We start from the raw sequence: 19250 nt of genomic DNA, 5'->3' as shown, positions 1-19250 counted from the left end.
AAGTAAAACTAAACCTCAAGCAGAACCCATCAAAACACCTGTATTCTCACTTGCCATCACACAGCTCTGCAAAGTCAAATTAACTGCACTGAAATGCTTCTTATTTACTGAATGTAAGGGAACAGACCTTACTGAATTTTTTACCCATCTCATAGGATCCATGGTGACTCACACTGACACAGCTTTACAATATCCCTGATGTTATTATTTAACAGCTCTACAAAATGTATCATAATATCTGTTAATTTACAAGACTGAAAAATTACTTCTATAGCACTGTCCTGCACTGATGTAAAACCTCAAAGTTCATCACCAGCTTCAAATGCAAATTTCGATGAATTTTACTCACCTGAGCTTTGATAAACTTCCTGATATTCCTGTGAGTTCGGCAGCATTCAGTTAATAAACTAAGAACTGGAGTCAGACCTTCTCTGTAGCTGCTTCCCTAAAATAAGGCCAAATACAAATAAAACATTTTAAGAGCAAACTTTTCTTTTCAAATTCTATGAACGCTTCAATAAAGTTTTATATGAGAGCCAAAATATGAACTTTACATAAAAAACCAAATGTTCACCCTCAGACACACAGCAAAGAGCTTCAGATATTCACAGGAATTTGGAGGTATTTCACAGTTTAGTAGGACATCCATATTTGTGCTAAGTACTGGCTGAAAGGTTTATACAGAACTTGATATATGTGCACTTTTTGCCTTAGTGAAAGAGGCCCCTTTTGTGAAAAATCCCTGCAGTCCATACCTTGTCTATTCTCTTCTCCATGAAATCCAGTAAAATCTGAATAGCTCCCATATTCATACCATTGTATTTTATATCTGTTTCCTCTTGGGACGATGGATTAATAAGAACATCCAAGCAAGAAACAGGAACATTGCTTAAGAGGTTGATTGCATTGCTGAAACAGATTTTAAAAATTCATTATTCATTTGGAAGGAACAATTAAAAACAGAGTACAACTCACCATAAACTGCCTGTACAACTGCAATCAAAAAGAGGCCCTACAACTCAAACAATGCTTTATTTTCCCCTCTCTGGGTTTTAAAGAAGGTGGCCTGCATTATCGCCTGAGTTCTGGCTCTTGGAACAAACAAGGAAAAAGAAAGACAAAAAGTTCCAAAAGCAGCAGTGCAGGATTACTTCCAGCCCCCACAGTGTCTCATCCCATGGACAAGGCACAGCTTCCAGCAGCAAGCTACAGCAGCTGATCTTGCAGGACAGCAGGGGGAACTCTCACATTGATTTGCAGTAGTCAGAGTTTTTTCCCTTCTTGAAACTTAAAACATTTTACCATACATCCATATTACCAACATTAGTATGGCAAAACATAATATGGACAACATTTCCTCCTGCTGTAACAGGAGGGCAAAGTGGCCTTTTCTTAGGTCCCCTGAAATATTTTCATTTTTATTTAGTTTGCAATATTTATGAAATACAGAAGGCTTTTAAACATTAAAAAAAGACTCAGGTTTATGTATCAAGCACTACCCTTCAGTAACTGGCAGTGTTCTCAACCTAGGACACAAAGAGGAGCATTTCCAAAGAGCCATTAAATTATTTCAATTAGGTCACAGGGTCCCTCCCTCCTCTTCAATGGAGTAAGGTGGGACTTACTTTGCAAGGATCTCTTGCAGGGTACACATGCCTTGAGTTTGCTATCTACCCTGTTCTCACTGTACAGACTTGGGCTTGTACTGTTCCTGAACACTGGGAGAAATTACGCAGATGCTGCAAAAATTAGAATTCCATCATTATTTACTTGCTGATGTCCAACTAAACTTAAAAATGGATGTATTTAGAAATAGCACAAAACTATTCAGGTTTACCCATGCAGACCTCACAGCTATCAATGAACCAATGAGCACTCATGTTTCAAGGACTGGTGAAGTGCTCAAAGAATGGAGAAATCTTTTCAAACAACTTCATTTAAGACTTTTAATAATATCTACTTAGAAGCTGCCCTCTGTTTCTAAGTTATTAATACAATTCTAACGAAGAATTAGCAAAAGAGAAAGCAAACAATGGCCATCTGACCATAACAGGATTTCTAACAAAATTGCTAGTTCTGGTTTGATCAGACTGGGTGGCTGTTCCACACTGTGCCATCTCCTTTTTGCTCTTTTAGTAATTGAAATTCAGACAACTATTACTTTTGGGAACGCCTGTTCTCTTTGTTTTGTTTCTAAATCCTGCTCAAGATATGCCTTTTATATCACAGAAGTTATTCCTCTCCAATAATTCAGGAATAGTCAGAAACAAAACAGAAGAAATTCAACAAATATTTGATGGCTTCAGGCCTTTCATCAAAAGTTCTCTTTTTACCAGTTTTTTATTAAACAACCAAGTTCCCAAACACCTACAAAATTAATTTTCTGGATCACTGTGCCTGAGCTATTCTTTTCAATAAATGAAGCCCAGCTTTCTGATCTTTGTCACTCCACTGACAGTTTTATTTGTGGCAGAGGAGTGTATGAAATTCTCCAGCTACCAGGAAGTCACTGACTGCGCACAGATATGCACAATAGTGTTTGCATGCCTGCTCCAGGGGGTAGAAATACTGCATATATTACTCTCCCCTTTTTGGCTTCCTACAGATCATTAATCACTGGGACATGACATCCACCCACTCATACTCCCAGCCCCCTCCTGATATGCAAATTCAGAAGCAAAGGCCTATTTAGAGCCAGTGAATGCCTTGATTAAAACCTTGTTAGTGGGCAAAAATGACACTCACTCTAACATGTGGTACTTTAAGTTGTTCATATTCAAACATTAAGCAATGCCGCAACAGAACCACAAGGACAATGCTGGGTACTAAAGCAGTTAAGATATTTTATGGCTAACTTCTGCTTTTTTATTAGAAATAGTCACACTGACAATCAGTACATCGTGGCTCAGGGCATGTGTCCAACACTCACTGTTCACCTAAAATAAATCCTCAACTTACACATTCAAAGCACAGCCATTCAAACTATGTGCTATAACAGGCTGCCAAAACCTTTCACTGAAGCATCTTAGGTTCTGCAGATTTACAAACTTAGGGAAGTGCAAGTAATCAGCAATCTTAAGAAATATATTTGTATCTCCCCGATGCTTCATACAGTTTATTCTGCATTCACAACTGTTTGTATTTCATTTTATTTTAACACAGTTTTCATAATTGCCTTAGTGATAGGCTCCAGGAGGAAAGTGGAGCTGGAAGTTGTGCTCTGCTCTCTGACTCACACCTCATCTCTAGCAATAAAGATTGCACGGCCAGAGTCCAGCACACTGAATGGCCCAAATGATGACACAGGCCTCTCTCTTTTAGCTACATACTGCTAATAACAGTTTACTCATTTCTTAGTGTGGCTCCTATCAGGAATTGAGTTTTGCTTGTCCAAATAGATCGGCGGACTGAAGTTGGAGGAGAACCTCCATTTGAGGATCTGCAGGGGTGTTACTTCTGAGTATAGCTTTTCTATTGCAGAGCTGTGATGAACAGTCTTGGTGGAAAGGTGTATTCAATTATTCTTTTATTGCATCCTTGCAGCATTCAAAGACACAACTCAAGTTCAGCAAAAAGGCTGAAATGTTCGAATCGCAGCAGTCAAATCCTGCACGGTGCTCTTGCAGCACATAAATCAAGATTGAATACCATAAGCAATGATGCTATACTTGCATTCTTTACTCTTCAGCTAACTTAACCAGCTACAGTTTGCTAACTGAGGGACAAAGCTGTTTTCTCAGCATAGCAGAAAGACTAATGCAGTACTACACTGAGTGTCTGCCAGAGAAGGGGGAACAGCTGCCTTGATACAAGGCAGTGATGTGTGTCCTCATTTATTTCGTGCTTCCCCCTCTCCGAATTATGGAGAACCTTTGCTTTGACTTGGTGTCTCCATAAGGCCCATGTGGGCAGCACTGCTACAAAAACTCTCCCTTGACACTGAAAAAGCAAGGACAGAAATCACACCAACACTACATCATCTTCACAGCTGCCTGCTTCTATATGTAAAGCCCTTTCTGGATCTCAGCTGCAAGTGTGTGCAAAATCTAAAACCAAAAGGACCTGCATAACTTGCATCCTTTTGCAATAGCACAAGACAATTAAATTTTACAGGGCAATATATTTAACAGTGTGATCAGACTAGTCAGATTTCTGGACAAGGGAACAGATCTTGGGAAGAGTATCAGCTGTATAATAGTTCTTGTAACTCTCTCATAATTGTTGATTTTATCCAGAACTTTTAAATTCTCCCAGCAGTAGGGATTTTATTCCTGCCAGTCCCTCCATTAAAGGAGGCTGAGAGCACAAAGCACCCACCATAAGCAGCAGCAAAGAGAAAACACTAACTGCCCTTCAGGAGCCAGCACTAACTTCAGTCATGGCAACTACTGCAGCAGTATCCTAAATTATTCCAAACTAGTCTGCACCAACTGAGAAGGGCTCTCTTGTAGGATTTTAGAGTTCACCTCCGAAGACTGTTGATCTCTAAGAGCTTTCCAAGACTTTAATCAAGGTCATTTAACACTTTCAAGATTGCTGGGTATGAAAAGCTGTATCCTTCTTCCTAGAGACTGGCTCAGCAGACCTTCTAAAGATCCTACAGTCAGATATGCAGACATCTCTGAAGAAGAAAATGGCAACATTTCAGTGCTGAGGGAAGCTACTGTACTGTCAAGGCCCAGTGAACAGCTGACCTACTTGGTAAAAATAAGGGTGTCATAGAGAAAGAACAGTAACACTAAACAAGACCCACCACCTCACCACAAATAATCTGAATTTTGATTGAATTATTGGCTGCCAATACATAACAGTTGGGTGCAGGACTGAGGAAAAAAAAAACCAAACCACACACCTAAAACTGTGTGATTCAGTCATCTTTGAAAAAAAAAAATTACCAAGGAAAATTATTGGTACTTCCAATAAAGCCCATAGAACTATTGGGATAAAATATCAACTTGTTACTTCCACCCCAATCCATCAGAATTGCAAAACTTACATATAGAAGTCTCAAAATGTAGTGTTTCCATTAGTTTCTGTGCAAAACAACAGAAGTTGCATTCCACTTCAATTTTAACTACACTTACAACTTTCATATGTATTTTCATCCTCAGATACACACACATGAACATAAAACCAAAATTTAAAAAAGGTGAGCTTCATTATCAGTGACAGAAGATAATGATCTTGCCAGCCACTGTCTCTCCGGAAAACTGGATATGCTTAAACAATGTTTGAGGAAAACAGCTTTCATTAAAAAAAAATTAACAATATCACCACAAAATAAATTAAGTTTTCATTGTTTCTCAGATTTCTACTTTAGATTTTAGGCAAAGTAATTTCTATTTAGAAAAATCAACCAAACAAAAACCTTTTAACATAGATTAGTTCTGCAATTCTACCAACCTGTGCAACTCTTCAGTTTTTTCTTCAGTAGGGCCCGTGGTTAATAAGCAGTGTCGAAGGATGGCAGCCATGTAACGAAATTGATGAGATTCATTCTATATAAATATAAATTATGAAGATATTTTTTCATTTTGAAGATTGCAAGTAAGGCTTTCAGGTCACTAGAATAATAAAAGTTAAAGATGGAAAATACCTATTAGATCATAACATCCATCCCTATCAATAAAAGGACTGTACCTTTGTTTCACTGAATGCTTAATGCTACATAATTCTCATAAGCTGACTTTTTCAAAAGTCAGGCCTTGTAAAACTCACTGAGGTTTTTCCAATTAAACCAGCCTTCATTAGTAGAAAACCCAGTTACAAGTGTTCGCTCAATTCCATACCACTACTCCTAACACACCACTCTCTTTACTTCCTGTATTTACACCAGGCCACCTCTTCATCCATTTAGATTATGCATGTTCTTCACTTAATTTATCTTCTCCTCATTTAGGCCTTTTGCCAAGTTTCATTCCCTCCACCTAGTCTCTTTTTTCTAATTCCCTGGATACCTTTCCTCCATTCCATTAATAACTTCTCAGCAACCTTACTTGCCCTACCTTTTCCTCTCTCCAAGCAATCCCCCCCTTCCAATCTCCCACCATACAGTAGCCACACAATAGTACACCAGTAAGCGCAACCATTTAACTCTGAATCATTGTTCTCACCCTTTTTCAACAGCTCTTCTTGGCACCTGTCATATGTTCTGGAGTGCTTGACCTGGCACAAAGCACCCAATGCATCTTTTGAAGGATCAGCATCAAAATCTGCCAACTGTACCATCTGCAGCTCTTGTCTGGCCTTGCTACTTTGAAACCATCTCCAGTCATTAAATACTGGCGTTTCAAATGGTTCTCTCCACATTAGGATAGATCTTGTTTAACTTTCACCCACATGCCCAACCTCTCTGCTCTCCTTTTATTTTCCATGTGTTCTGCTGTTTGGAATTTCTTCAAATTCTGCATCTTCAGCCCACTTCATTAGCATGCCTTTCACTCCTCCCCCAGATCATTAAAATTACCACTGGAATATTCACTAAGCAGAATGTCACCTAACATATCTGGCTAACAGCTAACAGACACTAAAAAGTTCTTTAATTTAAACGTTCTCCACTTTTAGGAATTTCTAGTAAAGAGTTATTATCTAAGCTTTATCTCAAAATGCAAATAAGCTTCTCATTAAAAAAAAAAAGCTATATGCATTCTTGGGATATTAAGGAGGAAAAGACAGTAAGCTGGGCTTTACATCTCTCCAGATTCAGTATTTTTTAAGAGTAAACCAACTTCCAGGTATCAAGAGGTGAACAGTTTCTTTTTCCAACTTTCCATATAACTGTATTACAGGTTTTTTTACCTCCAGAACAATCACCTGTCTATAAGAAGAATTTGACAAAGTTAAAGATACTTTTAATAAGGGTCTAAGTCAGGAATATAAACAGAAGAAAGAAACTTCACTTTCTTTATATTTCCTTGAAACTCAAATATTAGCTTCTCTGACCCCTCCATAACTTAAATTTCAGGATTTCTTATTCAGCATATCCTTGAGACATTAAAGCAAAGAATAAACTTCCAACTTTGCTCAAGTTTTACATTCCTTAAAGTTATAATTAATATGTGATTTGCTGTTTAGCCCAATGCACTAAAAAGAACAATTATTTGCAAGTTTTAACTAATGTAAAATTTTGATCAGCTTTATATACTACATATTCACCATGTCCAATGGAAAGTAAATAACACTCTTCTAGAGACTATGATGTAGACTAAAAAGAAAGGTTCCCTATATAATTCTCCTGCTTTAGCACAGACTCAGGTTATTGAGAAAAGTTACCCTTGTAATTTCTGTTTATAAGTTTAAGGATGTAACACATAGGAAGCATATTTATCTAAGGAAAAAAAAAAGATCTGACATAACAACAAAAACAAACCAAGATAAACCTTATTCATAAGACATAATAATGGAAGTGTATTTTGTTCTTGTACTTGATCCCATCTAAAAAGATAATGTTGAAGTCCAAAGCTGGTGTTGGGAGGATGGGACAAAGATATTAACAACAGCAGACTCTTTCATCAGAGTTATTTGTTAAAAATGAGAGTTGATGTACTTATCATGCAACAGAGAAGTACTCTCAGCTCTATCTATTGCCCTATTGCCATAGTCCACAAGCTCCAAAGATGCAGCCATCTGGTACACTTACAAAAAGAAGTTTTTCCTAGCCAGCTAGTTATTAGTGAACAACACTTATTTTATTTTGGAAATCTAAGACTTTTATAAAATAGTATTTTTTGCATTTTTGTATCCGAAAACACACAGTTTAAACTTGCATTAGGCAAGCCAAGCAGTTCTCCCAATACACAGAAAACGTATGAATAAGATTTTCTGCCCAAGTCGTTGCAGGAACAACTTCCTCCTGTGTATCTACCCGCTGGTTCTTGCAGACTAAACAAAATCAACTGAAAAAAGCACCTCAGCTAAGCCTTACCTTGCTGTGGACATTCCAACTGTCAAGTGTTACATTAAATAGAGCCTTTAGTGCCTCAATGGCACAATCTGTCTCTTGCAAAGACAGAGGAAGCCTGTCACGATCTTCTGCTGCCTTATATTCTTCTGTCCATCTTACACTCAGGGAACTCTCCAAAGCCTGAGTCAAAACCTGCACCCCTTGTAGCTCCTGACGCAATTGTGCTCTAATATCTGTATGCAGAAGCGACAAGAGGAAGAGGAGACGCAAATCAAAGCATTTAATGTCATCAACAAGCTGCCGGTCCTTACATTTCTGCAGAAGATTGCAGAGCATTGCTGCAAGATTCAGTTCCAAACTGAGCTTCTGCGCAACTGAACTATTAAAAATTATGTTACAGAGGCATTTTAAGGCTTCTACTATCACAGGAAATTCAGATACTGTCTCCAGTGGATCTTCCACAGTGTCCAGCTTTGCTAGCCTCATAAGGATCTGCATGTTCCTCTTTGTGGTTACAGGCACTAAAACCTTCTTGTCCCGGGAAAGAATCCGGAGGGCCTCCAGGCAGGCAACTTGACATGAAGTTTCTGTGTCTTTTTCAAGGATGTTTAGAATTCCTTCACACAGTTTCTAGGCAAACACAATAAAGAAAAAGGGGACAGTTTTAGTGTCAAAATATTGGTGGCAATAAGAAACTACTTTGCTAAGCTTCCATATAACTTTTGATGTTTTATCTCACTTGACAAACTAGGTATTCCACATCAGCACTTTAAAATATGTACTGTTACCAAAGGCCTCCAGAAAGCACCAAAAGCAGTTTTCCTCATGGACACAATCCAAATACATCAACATTTGCAGAAGCATTAAGCCAAAATGGCAGCTATTACCCACCGCTGCCAGTTACAGTATCAGGATTAAAAACTCCAGAAGAACAACAAAGTTAGAGAGAAGTGAAAGCAAAAACATGTCAAAGTACAAGTCACACCTACAGCACCTGCAGAATTTTAAGTCAAGGCTGTTTCAGTCAGGAGGCTGGGAGAAAAAGAAACCAAAATAACTGCTACTTAACATACAAGGATTAGTACTCCATGTTTGGTAACAGCTGTAATTTATGTGGCCTCTTCAACCTAATCCACAGACTTCTCCCATTTTAAGTATGACTCTAAGAAATAACACCTCTGACACAGAAACACAATGCAGTTTTCCTTGAAGGCAGACGGGAGCAGTTCTACCAAAGCAGCAAAGCTGCTGCTTTATCAACACAGATTGTTCTTGATGTCAAAATAGTTCACAGATTCCTTATACCAACAGGACTGCAGGGGTAAGTAATCACATAAATGCAGCATGGGAAAATACAACACTCCAATAATCTGCAGGTCAGAACCGTAACAGCTGAATTACAGAAGCATTACCTTTTATAAGACAGAAATGGACAATCAATAAATCAAAGGGGAGAAAAGAGAGGCCAGAAGAGATTGCTTGATGTGAGAGGACTCCAGTGGGTTTTTATGCCTTACACTCAAGACAACACAACTACTGATGGGTACTAGTGTCAGAAGTATAGTCACAAAGAAACTCCCAATGCAACAGAAACTGCACTGTACCTTCTAGGACACAGTTTCTCCATGCTCCTCTCCCCCTCAGCTTGGTGTCTTGACCATCAACATGAATAAATTACTGAAGAAGCGAGAGCAGCCACTGAGTGGAAGAGCCCTAATGCAGAAGTCTACTTAGGACCCAAAATTCATATTGTGATCTCAGGCAGTCTGTGTCAAAAAAATCATTACAAAAAGCACAGGAATACTAGTAAAGTATAAAATGGTTCTTGGTGAATGGTCTCTGGAATTCCACTTTCACTATCACCACCATAATGAAAAGGTGAGGAGCACTGAAGCCCATGACCCTGACGCAAAGTTCAAAACAAAGATTCCACTTGGGACATGTAAGCCAGTATTATTACTGTGATGATTTACAATTAAAGTCAAAATTAAAAAAATGAACAAAATCAAGAACAAACATTAAAGCATATCTAGAACAGACACTCCAGAAGAATATGGGAGCAAACAACTCAAGACTTAAACTTGTTTTCTTTTAACTTCAAACAATATTAAAAGAAAATGTGCAAACAAAGTCAAACAGTAGGAACTCACAGTATGATTTCTACGATGCTTGTCCTGGGGTTAAGCCCATCCAAAAGCACCACCTAGACAACCAAGATCTCAACTGCATTTCCACAGCCCTGACTAGACAATCCAGTAAGAGCTTGAAAACAAGGATTGAGCCCCACCTCTTATCACATATGCAACATGAGAAATCTTTTATCAGAATATTAAAGACACTACAGCACTAAAAACCCCACATGTGACCATCTGTACAGGCATATAGGTACTTACTGTGTCTGGAAAAAGACACTTAAGGACAGAGTTCTTCACCATTAACCTAGTGCTGCTCACACAGAACCACACAACTCCCCGATTTAAGCGTGGTATGCTAGGCCTGCACCAAATGTTTCTGAAGGTAGCAGCTTTGAAGTGTTTTTTAAAATGCCCAAAACAAAAAATGACCAGTCTAGATCCACAGCCAAATTACCTAGTCACAGCTCAACTTCTTACAAGAGTTCACTTTCTATTGCTGAGAGTTTTGGATACAATTAAGTCTGCTTTGCAAGCCGAAGTGTGGAGTCTGTTTGGTTTTGAGGAATAACACACAACTGAACAGGCAGTTCACAAAACTCCAGAAAAATGCTAGTTTATTCTGTGTTTAAGCACTTTTCAACTAGACTTAGCAGTTATTGTCTTCCTTGTTGGTAACAGCTGCTACAAGGTGGTCTGTAATAATTTATCCAAATTCTGAAACTTATTTGATTACAAAGAGACCAAGCCACTCAAATTCTGACTTAATTTTTTTCCCCATAAGTTTTACCCACCTGCTGTTATGAAAGTGTCACTGGAAAATGTCAAAAGCACTGCAGGAAGGATGCCAAAAGGCAATAACCTCCTGCTGACTTGCTGCGAGAGGTGGAAGCCTAACCTTCCCTCCATACAGTAAATGACATGCAATTTAATTAAAAATATAAAATCATCTCTTGGCTTCAAATCATAGTGAAATGCAGCACCAGAAGAGTCTTAACTCTGAATAGTTGTACTAAAGATAGATATAAAATAGAACTTTTTTTTGTAGAGATTTAGCAGCCTGATTACAACTTAAATGCTGACAAAGGTCTGTAGAGTTAAGACCCAGTGAGCCATCAAGAGTGATTTCAGAGGAAGCAGCAATCAGTTAGGGTATCTGTAACAGTGAACCACTGTTGGCTGACCCCAAGAGCCATCAGCAGCTCAGGAAAAGACAGAGTATCTGATTATAATTGCAGAGCTATCCACGGAAAGATTCACCCTATTTGGAAATTGCCTCAGAGACAATTAAAACCAAATGCCATACAGCACATTTTCTGTTTTGGCCTTGATGGTACAAGGGAAATGATGCACAGAGAGAAGAGAAACAGGAAGAGATGTGACCACAACATTATTATGCTTTTCATTTTCTCTAGGTGGTGCTCTTTCTACCACCCTGTAGGCCATTAGCATGGCATAAACTAAGGGGCACAGATTTCATTTATGTGGTTGGAAATGAAAGCAAGTGAAAATTCAGACAGGAAGGTACCTCCCCCTTTCACAACACATATGATGACTGTTCCAGTTTCAGGGCCTTTGTTTGCTACCCTTTAGGTCACTGCAAGATTTTCACATTTCTTTGTTTGGTGTCCTATCCTTTCAACATCCAGATAATATTTTGACTTTCATCAATCACGCTACAGCAAGCAATGTTTTTCATATACTTTTCACAGACTCAAGGCAGTTTCTAGTTTTAACATATTTTTATTGTAAAATCCATTCATTTCTCTGAAATGCAAGATTTCTCAGCTTTTGTGCTAATATTAACACAGAACAATGCACACTATTCCTTTTGTCTAGGCTGTAGTATTAAATCTTGTATTAAAACAGGAAGGCCAGAAAAATCCATTTGTCATCTTGTTTTGACAAATAAACTATTAACCTATTTTGATCCTTTATCTTGGCAGTGTAAAGCCACGATGCTAAGAAGCAACACAGCCCAGTAGAAAAAGACCTCTCCTGAGACACGAAACTTGTGTTTTCTCCCTTGCTCAGCCACAGACCTGCTTTGTGACTTTGGGCCAAATACTTCCATTATCTTCCACTATCTTTGTTCACAGGCTGATTAGGCTGGGGGGAGGGGAGGGGATGGAAAGGAGAGCACAACTCTTCAGTTTTTGTGTTTTAATGTCGATTAGGTTTCAAGCTAAGCATCCATGGCAAAGAGAAAGTAAGCCCAAGAATATTTGAAATGTTAGATACAACTTTCATTTCTTTGTAAGTCAAGACAACATTTATACAACACATATCATCAACTGTGCTGAACAGCAGGACAATTAGATAACCTCCCCGAGAAGACTGCGCCAAATTTTTGCTTAGTCTTTGTGGATAGATGTGGGTGTGAAGGTGTATACTTGCATTCCTTGAGGATTCAGCCTGCTTTTGAGTACTTCATTGTTGAGCCTGCACTGACAGCAGGAAGTTGGCTGTTTGACAGGAGCCTGCCAGCTCTGACATGGCACAGCGCCAAGCTGAAGGTTTGAACACGAGAGCAGGACAGTTCTGCACGTGAGGTGAGGAGCACACTGAGCAATCCCTGTTGTCAGAACTGGTGGATTAAACACTTGCTTCAGTCACAGAAAGGTTAAATCCTGTGTAGCTGCACTCACAGCAGCCCCTGCTCACCTCACTGGACAGGGAGAGGGAGAACCCTTTTATCTTCTGTAATCCCATAGTGAAAGGATGTTAAAAGGAGAGATGGGTTTGATGAACCTTAAGAGGTTTCAGTAAAAGCTGAAAAAAATGCTGGATGGGAATGGGCAGGACCAGAGAGAATTAGAACAAATGCTCAGTATTAATGCAGGATACTTTGTACTTTTTCCTCTTACAGACTGGTACTCCCTTAAGGGGTTTTGGAGAATTCAGAACAGTAACAACAATAACAAAGATACCATACAGTGTGCCCAGAGGAGAACCTGAGCTTAATATTGTTACAGGACACTCACTAATAGACTTTAAAAGCTTACCCTATATTTACTGGGAGGAGAAAAACTGTGCCTTGGTGGCTGTAGGAACCTTCAGAACTCCCTGAAACATCACAGCATCAACAGAACTAACTTAAGAATGAGGTTCTTCTAAGATTTAGAGTGTGACAGCATCTTGGTCCATCAACATACTTCACTCCTTCCAGAGCTAAAATATGGTACTGTACAGAAACTTAAGAGAATCTCCCCACATCATGAATTTAACTGGTAGAGAAATCCCCACATACATTTGGTACTATTTACCACTAGCTATTTCAACACCTTGAAAACACTCAGTGATGCAAGGGGAAAAGACTGTTTTGGGTGATTTTCTTCCCACTGAATTTTAGATCCACCATGTTCAAATCAAACCCAAACAATAACTCAAGAACACTGGTCTCAAATTCTGAAGACTTCTATTAAGAGACCCAACACAGTAAGCTGGACCAAACAGAGCAGAAACCTGATGCTTCAAGTACTATAAGAGGTGAAGCAGACAGAAAAGTATGGAGCTGAAGAGGAAATAGTTCAGTCATATCAGGTAAGAATATGGCTTGTACGTTATATTCTTACATTGGGCTACTGCTTCCCTTTTTTCCCCTTCCTCTTGCAAACTCAGTGCCTCCATCCAAATTAAAAAGCCCTACTTGCCACCTTGGACAGATTTACTTCATCTGTTATATCACAGCAAATGGTGCCACGACAACTTCCAGCTGTGGAATGCTATGACCAGCCAGGCAATCAGTGCTGAGAGACGTATTTCCAGGGCACAAACAGTACTGTAATTTTCTTACCATCTAAAGTCTGTAAACAGCACAAATGTGTTGCTACTCCAGAAGCAGTATTTGGCCCCAACAAAATATAAATAATGGAGAGCAAAGCTATTAAATAAGGATCAAGTGGTCCAAAAACTCCTTCCTTTCTGTATTAGCATGTGAGCCTGAACTGAAGGACCTGCTCTGCCAGAGAGAGGGAGACACTACACCTGACAACTCTCTCCAAGATGACTGCCTGGTCAAGTTAACAGATATCCTTTTTCTGGAGTGGATTCCAGAACAGACCAACTGTTTGTCTCAACCATGCCATGGTGCTGTGAAGTGTTGCAGTTCTGGAGACTCAACTTTTTCCAGCAGAACACGGTCAAAAACTTCTTGACTGCTTGAGACAAATATTTCAGATTTCTAAGCGCTCATTAAACTCCTCAGAAACAACTCCACTGCCTTTATTTCCGTCGCTATTCCAGAACACATTTACTTCTGGTTGGCAATTTCTATACTGTTTACACACAGAAACTGAAAACAGGCTTCCATAAATTCATATTTTTTATTAGTATATAACAAGTTAAGAAGGATTGGCACTGACTTGATGTGCCTGGTATCTGAGTGGATCTTAGAGTACAACATAGATTGCCATCTGATTTATATCCAGAACACTCACCACAGATAGGCCAAGGCAGACACATACATCACTAAACAATCAGGACAAATACAAGGACAGCCCACATTACAATCTTGAGGTTTTATCACCCTGTGATGTATTACAGTCCTGTGGCTATGTTCAGATACACAAACTTGATAGCATTACATCTCTTCCTGTCTTCTGGAGCACACAACCTACTTTCCTCCTGGAATTCATTATCACAAATTCACTGCTGATTTAGTTAGGTTACAGCCTAAAACCATCATGTTTTGGTAGTCATATATCACTGCAGAACAATTTACTCAGTCAAATTAACCAGCTTCTAGTCAAGCAATAGTTTTGGCCTTTCTATCTTTTGTATTTTCAGCATGTCACTGGTGTGTATGGGTTGCTTAAAAAAAAAATCCTCATACTGTGTAACTTACATTCACCTCTCCAAACTCATTGTCTTTATTTGGCTTTTGCCAATTTGGCCTCTGCTCTCTTGTCCTTTCCTGTGTTCTGCAGCTGGCAATCAATTTTTCAGACTAGACATTCACTCAAGCACAGTGTAAAAAGGGATGGGAGGGATGGTGAGGGAACAGAGGTAAGCACCAAGTCCAGATTCCAGGTGAGTTCTTCTACCGATCAGAAGGGACACACAGAGTCCATCACCACATCACTGAGTGTCAGCTTCCAGTAAAGCCATAGATAAAGCAAAGAGGTCTTTGAGTCCTCTGTGTAACAAGGAATTGCAACTGAAGATTATAGTACAAACAACTGATGGGTTTGCAAATGCAAAAGACTGACAGACTTATCATCCCATCCATTTCTACCAGAAAAAAAAAAAAATAACACCTTAACGTATCTAGATTTAGCATAAGATCATGGAATGAAACAATGTGTGCCCAATTTCAGACAAGCTATCCTTGCAGGAATCTTGCAATTCTGATTTCAAGCTTTGAGTTTATTCCAGAAATAGCAGAAAGATACAGCCTCATTCACTAATGAACGTTTTCTGAATAAATATGCAAATCAGCCCCAAAGCTAATTACACAACAGAAAGAAAGGGGCTTGGTATTACATCTTACACCCTAAAAATAACAACAGGAAAAAAAAATGTCCATGTCCAAGCTTTAAATGCGAGGCTGTGAATGGATCCCAAGGGATGTGCTAAGCCCTACCACACCTGGACAGCTCAATTCACATTTCCCAGCTTTGACACCTGATGCACATACCACATCTCACTGATTACAGCACCTTTGGAATAATAGGCTTCTACAACCCTGTCTTCCTTACAGCTTAATAGTTTTCTTCTGTACTTATCCCTTCATCTTAATCCCTAATGTTCTTCAAGCATCTCACACAGACAAGAAACGTCATATTGTTACCTGCTGAGAAGAGAGAAAATTGAAAAATCTATGGCAAAACTTTATCTCAGTAGATATAGGAGAGTATCTTTACACTTACTCCTCCACCTCATCTCAAATCCGTACCCAGCAAAATCATTTATAGGCTTTTCTGTAACTACTTTCATTCAACACTGGGAGTTTTGTTAGGGGAATTTCAGAGAAAAAAGGGAATGCGTCATTGTCATGTCTCTTGGACTGAAGAAGCAACAATTAAATTATAACTTTATACTCACTGCTTGCACCATTTCACAATGGCAGCTGAGAGACTGCCTTTACTCTTAACTTTTACATTGAGGTATGCAGCTCTACAGCCTATTTTACTCACCTTTCTTTTGTCTTCATCTGCAGGATCAAACCTGAAAGTGGCCCGATTCTGTAAGCAAAGACAAGAGTTTGTGTTTGTTACATGCACAGCAGCTGCAGAGGATGTAATACCTGCAAAACTATTCAAAACCCCAGGGCTCTGGTTAAACCAAGCCTCAGATAATGAGGCTACAACCATGCCCTCCTCTTCCCATCCTCCCCAACAGCAAAAGCTTCAGTAAGTGACTCCAATGAAGAGTTTCACAATTACTACTGGTGCAGAGCAAGCTTTTATCTGTGGGATGTGAGTCAACTACCTCACACATGGCACTTAACAGGGTGAAAAAAGAGAGATTGCCTTGTGTTTTACACACACCTCATTACCCAGATTCTTCCCCAAACAGATCTTGCTTACAAGCTTTTGACTGCTCTGACTGTTCCAAACCAGAACCACCATGGCATCGTCTTGCCCAGAAAACAAGTAGTACAAATCAAATAAGCCTTGCTACAAAAACTATGAGTTTCTGTGTTCTGGCAGCTTCCAAAACACCTTACCAAGGTATTTGTTTCTCTGGTACAGTTAAACAAAAGACAGACATGGTGTAACTACAAGTCCTTATTTTTTATTAAACACTTCAAATAGCAGTCAGGCCTAGTTCCATGTTAGCACCCTGAAGAATGCTATTAGTGAAATATTACTCATCAGACAAAGAAAACAGCACTAATACCAGACATTTCTCTAAACATTTTAAAACTTCCAATATAAATGATAAGTATTATTAACAGCTTCCAAAAAATTAAAATATCAATTTCTACATCTAACATGCAACTTGCTACAGCATGCAAGCAACTGAAAACAAAAGTGACTTTCCATAGCACATTCATGGGCCTTCTTACCTTTCATGACCCAAGCTCACAATTACACAGAAAGGCCTTGGACATCTACCCAACCACCAAAGGTTACCAACATCAATTAGAGCCTTGAGGATGTTAGGAAAATCATTCCCTTCCTCTCTCAATAATAGGCAAATAATCCCCTTCCTCTCTCTTACAGGGCTCCCAACTAGACCACAGGGGTTCAGCAACATGCCAATCAAAGACAGGTGAGCATTGAATGATGAGCAATTAACCAAGAGAATGCAACCTTTATGTTTGCACATGAACATTTTAGCAAGTTTACAAAAGCAATGTAGTGAGAACAAGCCTAAGCAGTAGAGCAACAGAGATTTGGAATAATCACTGCAAATAGGACAGCACAGGGAAGCACCAACAGACATATTAATTTCTCTCACTATGGTTATTCTATAGGCACTTGCACTTTGGAACTACACTTGATCCATCCTTTCTTTTCAATTAAAGCATATTTCATTTGTTATTTGGAAAAAAAAAACCTAGGGAAACCTAAAGCTCTGGAACCTGGAGTACTCTGCCCAGTCTTTGCTGGCCCATAGACAAAGTGTGAGTAACAAAGTGTACAAAAAAGAGATGGACGAAATACGATTAAAAAGTTTGAACAAGAAATGCAGTAAGGGCAATGTCATAGTGAGATAGCATTAAAGTTTCTCACCCACTCCAAAAGAAGTATTTAGCTACACACTTAACTCCAAGACTTCATGCAAATACTTGAAATGTCAGAAGACAAGGTGCATGAGCTCTCAACTCTGTCCTTGAGGATTCAACTCAAGCCTAAATAATTCATCTGGGAAAGCTGCTGAGAAGGCATAAAATCCAGTACAGCAAAATTAAGAAATTATGCTTGTGCGTCCTTTTTGACAGAACACATTTAACATGGGGTCACTTTGAGGAGTAAGGACAGAAACAAAAGGTTCCTTCAATCAGAATCCTTCCTCTGTACCTCAGAGGTCAGTAAGTTAAAACAGATGCGTCCATGAACTCTTGATCTACCAATCCTTCTGACAGAGTGCCCTCCAGCTGCATCAATCTCTACCTTTGAATTTCACCCAGATAAAGGCAGACTGGGTCAAGACTCAAGGTTCTTCTACAAGCCCAAGTTTGAGTGAAGAAATCAGTTACTGCCATTGTTAGGTGTAAAACATGTTGCACTTAAGACAGCAAATTTCAAGACACCTCTTAGAGGATGAATACCCACATCACATCCATGTTCATTTGGATTCTCGCCTAATCACAAAGTGATTTAATGAAACTTTAACAAAGATCTTTAAAGATCTGAATGTTCGTTCCTGAAACAGACTCCTAAATTTCAGTCAATAATTAGTTCAATTTGACTGCATTTAAATTACAGCCAAAGCCAAACCCTAAGTCAGCACCAGCTTTAGAGACTTGTGTACCACTCACACAAGCACCTATACAAAGGACAGATACCTGATGGGTTGAGACATAATCTTTCAGAATGGACTGTGCTGCTCTACTACAATCTAAGTGTCAAAATGCCCCTATCAGAAGGAGGGGGGGGGGGTAATAAAAGATTAACCCAACATGTATCTTCACTCTGATTTTCACCTCCCTGTATCAACAGGAAACACCTTCACTTCTTGTCTGAACATACCCATATCAGACTACAAAAGCAGAGGACCCTTACTACCTGTTCATACCTGCCAGCATTAAAAGCTCAACCTGCTCTAAGCTGTCTTCCCCTTTCGCTTTGCTTGGCCAGAAACACGGAAAAATGAAGCAGGGTCTGTCAGCCCATTTCACACACATCTCCTGCCCCTGCACACTGACACGGTCGCAGTCCAGGCGATGGAAAGCTCTCTCCATTCCCGGCGACAAAGGGCTGCCCACAAAGGGCAGCATATCAGGCAGGTGGTCAGGTACCGAGAGACCTCAGTGTTCTTCTGTCCCGCCCCTGCCTAGCGGTGTACGTAGGTTAAAAGACTTGTGACGCAAATGAACGCTATCGAACAGCTCCTTTTACGGCCGATCACCGATAACCCACACTACCCACTGGGCGCGCAGAGCGCAAGACCGAACGTGCCGGGGCCCGAGCCTGGCAAGGGGCTTTGTGCTCCCCTGGAAGTCTGCTTTCCTGCAGCCACTGTCCCGGCTCTCCGCCCCGGCAGCGCCGCGGCGCCCTGCATGGCCTGCGGGCAGGGAGCGCACAGGGAGGGGCGGGAAGCTG

The 19250-nt window shown here is 39.7% G+C and overlaps 1 protein-coding gene across 1 annotated transcript in view; it reads right to left on the bottom strand.

The window, feature by feature from the left end:
- RIC8B (RIC8 guanine nucleotide exchange factor B) overlaps positions 1-16217 on the bottom strand; it is a 28385-nt gene extending 12168 nt beyond the window's left edge. The window contains exons 1-5 of the mRNA XM_031057736.1: positions 16173-16217; positions 7925-8533; positions 5404-5498; positions 756-909; positions 350-445 (exon numbers count right to left, since the gene is read on the bottom strand). Of these exons, the coding sequence (XP_030913596.1) occupies positions 350-445; positions 756-909; positions 5404-5498; positions 7925-8401 (822 nt within the window). The 5' untranslated portion in view covers positions 8402-8533; positions 16173-16217. The remainder of the gene's footprint in view (positions 1-349; positions 446-755; positions 910-5403; positions 5499-7924; positions 8534-16172) is intronic.
- Positions 16218-19250: the final 3033 nt, after the last annotated feature.

Source organism: Geospiza fortis, unplaced genomic scaffold (assembly GCF_000277835.1).
Source record: "Geospiza fortis unplaced genomic scaffold, GeoFor_1.0 scaffold173, whole genome shotgun sequence".
Taxonomy (NCBI): domain Eukaryota; kingdom Metazoa; phylum Chordata; class Aves; order Passeriformes; family Thraupidae; genus Geospiza; species Geospiza fortis.
This window is presented reverse-complemented; position numbering and strand designations above follow the sequence as displayed.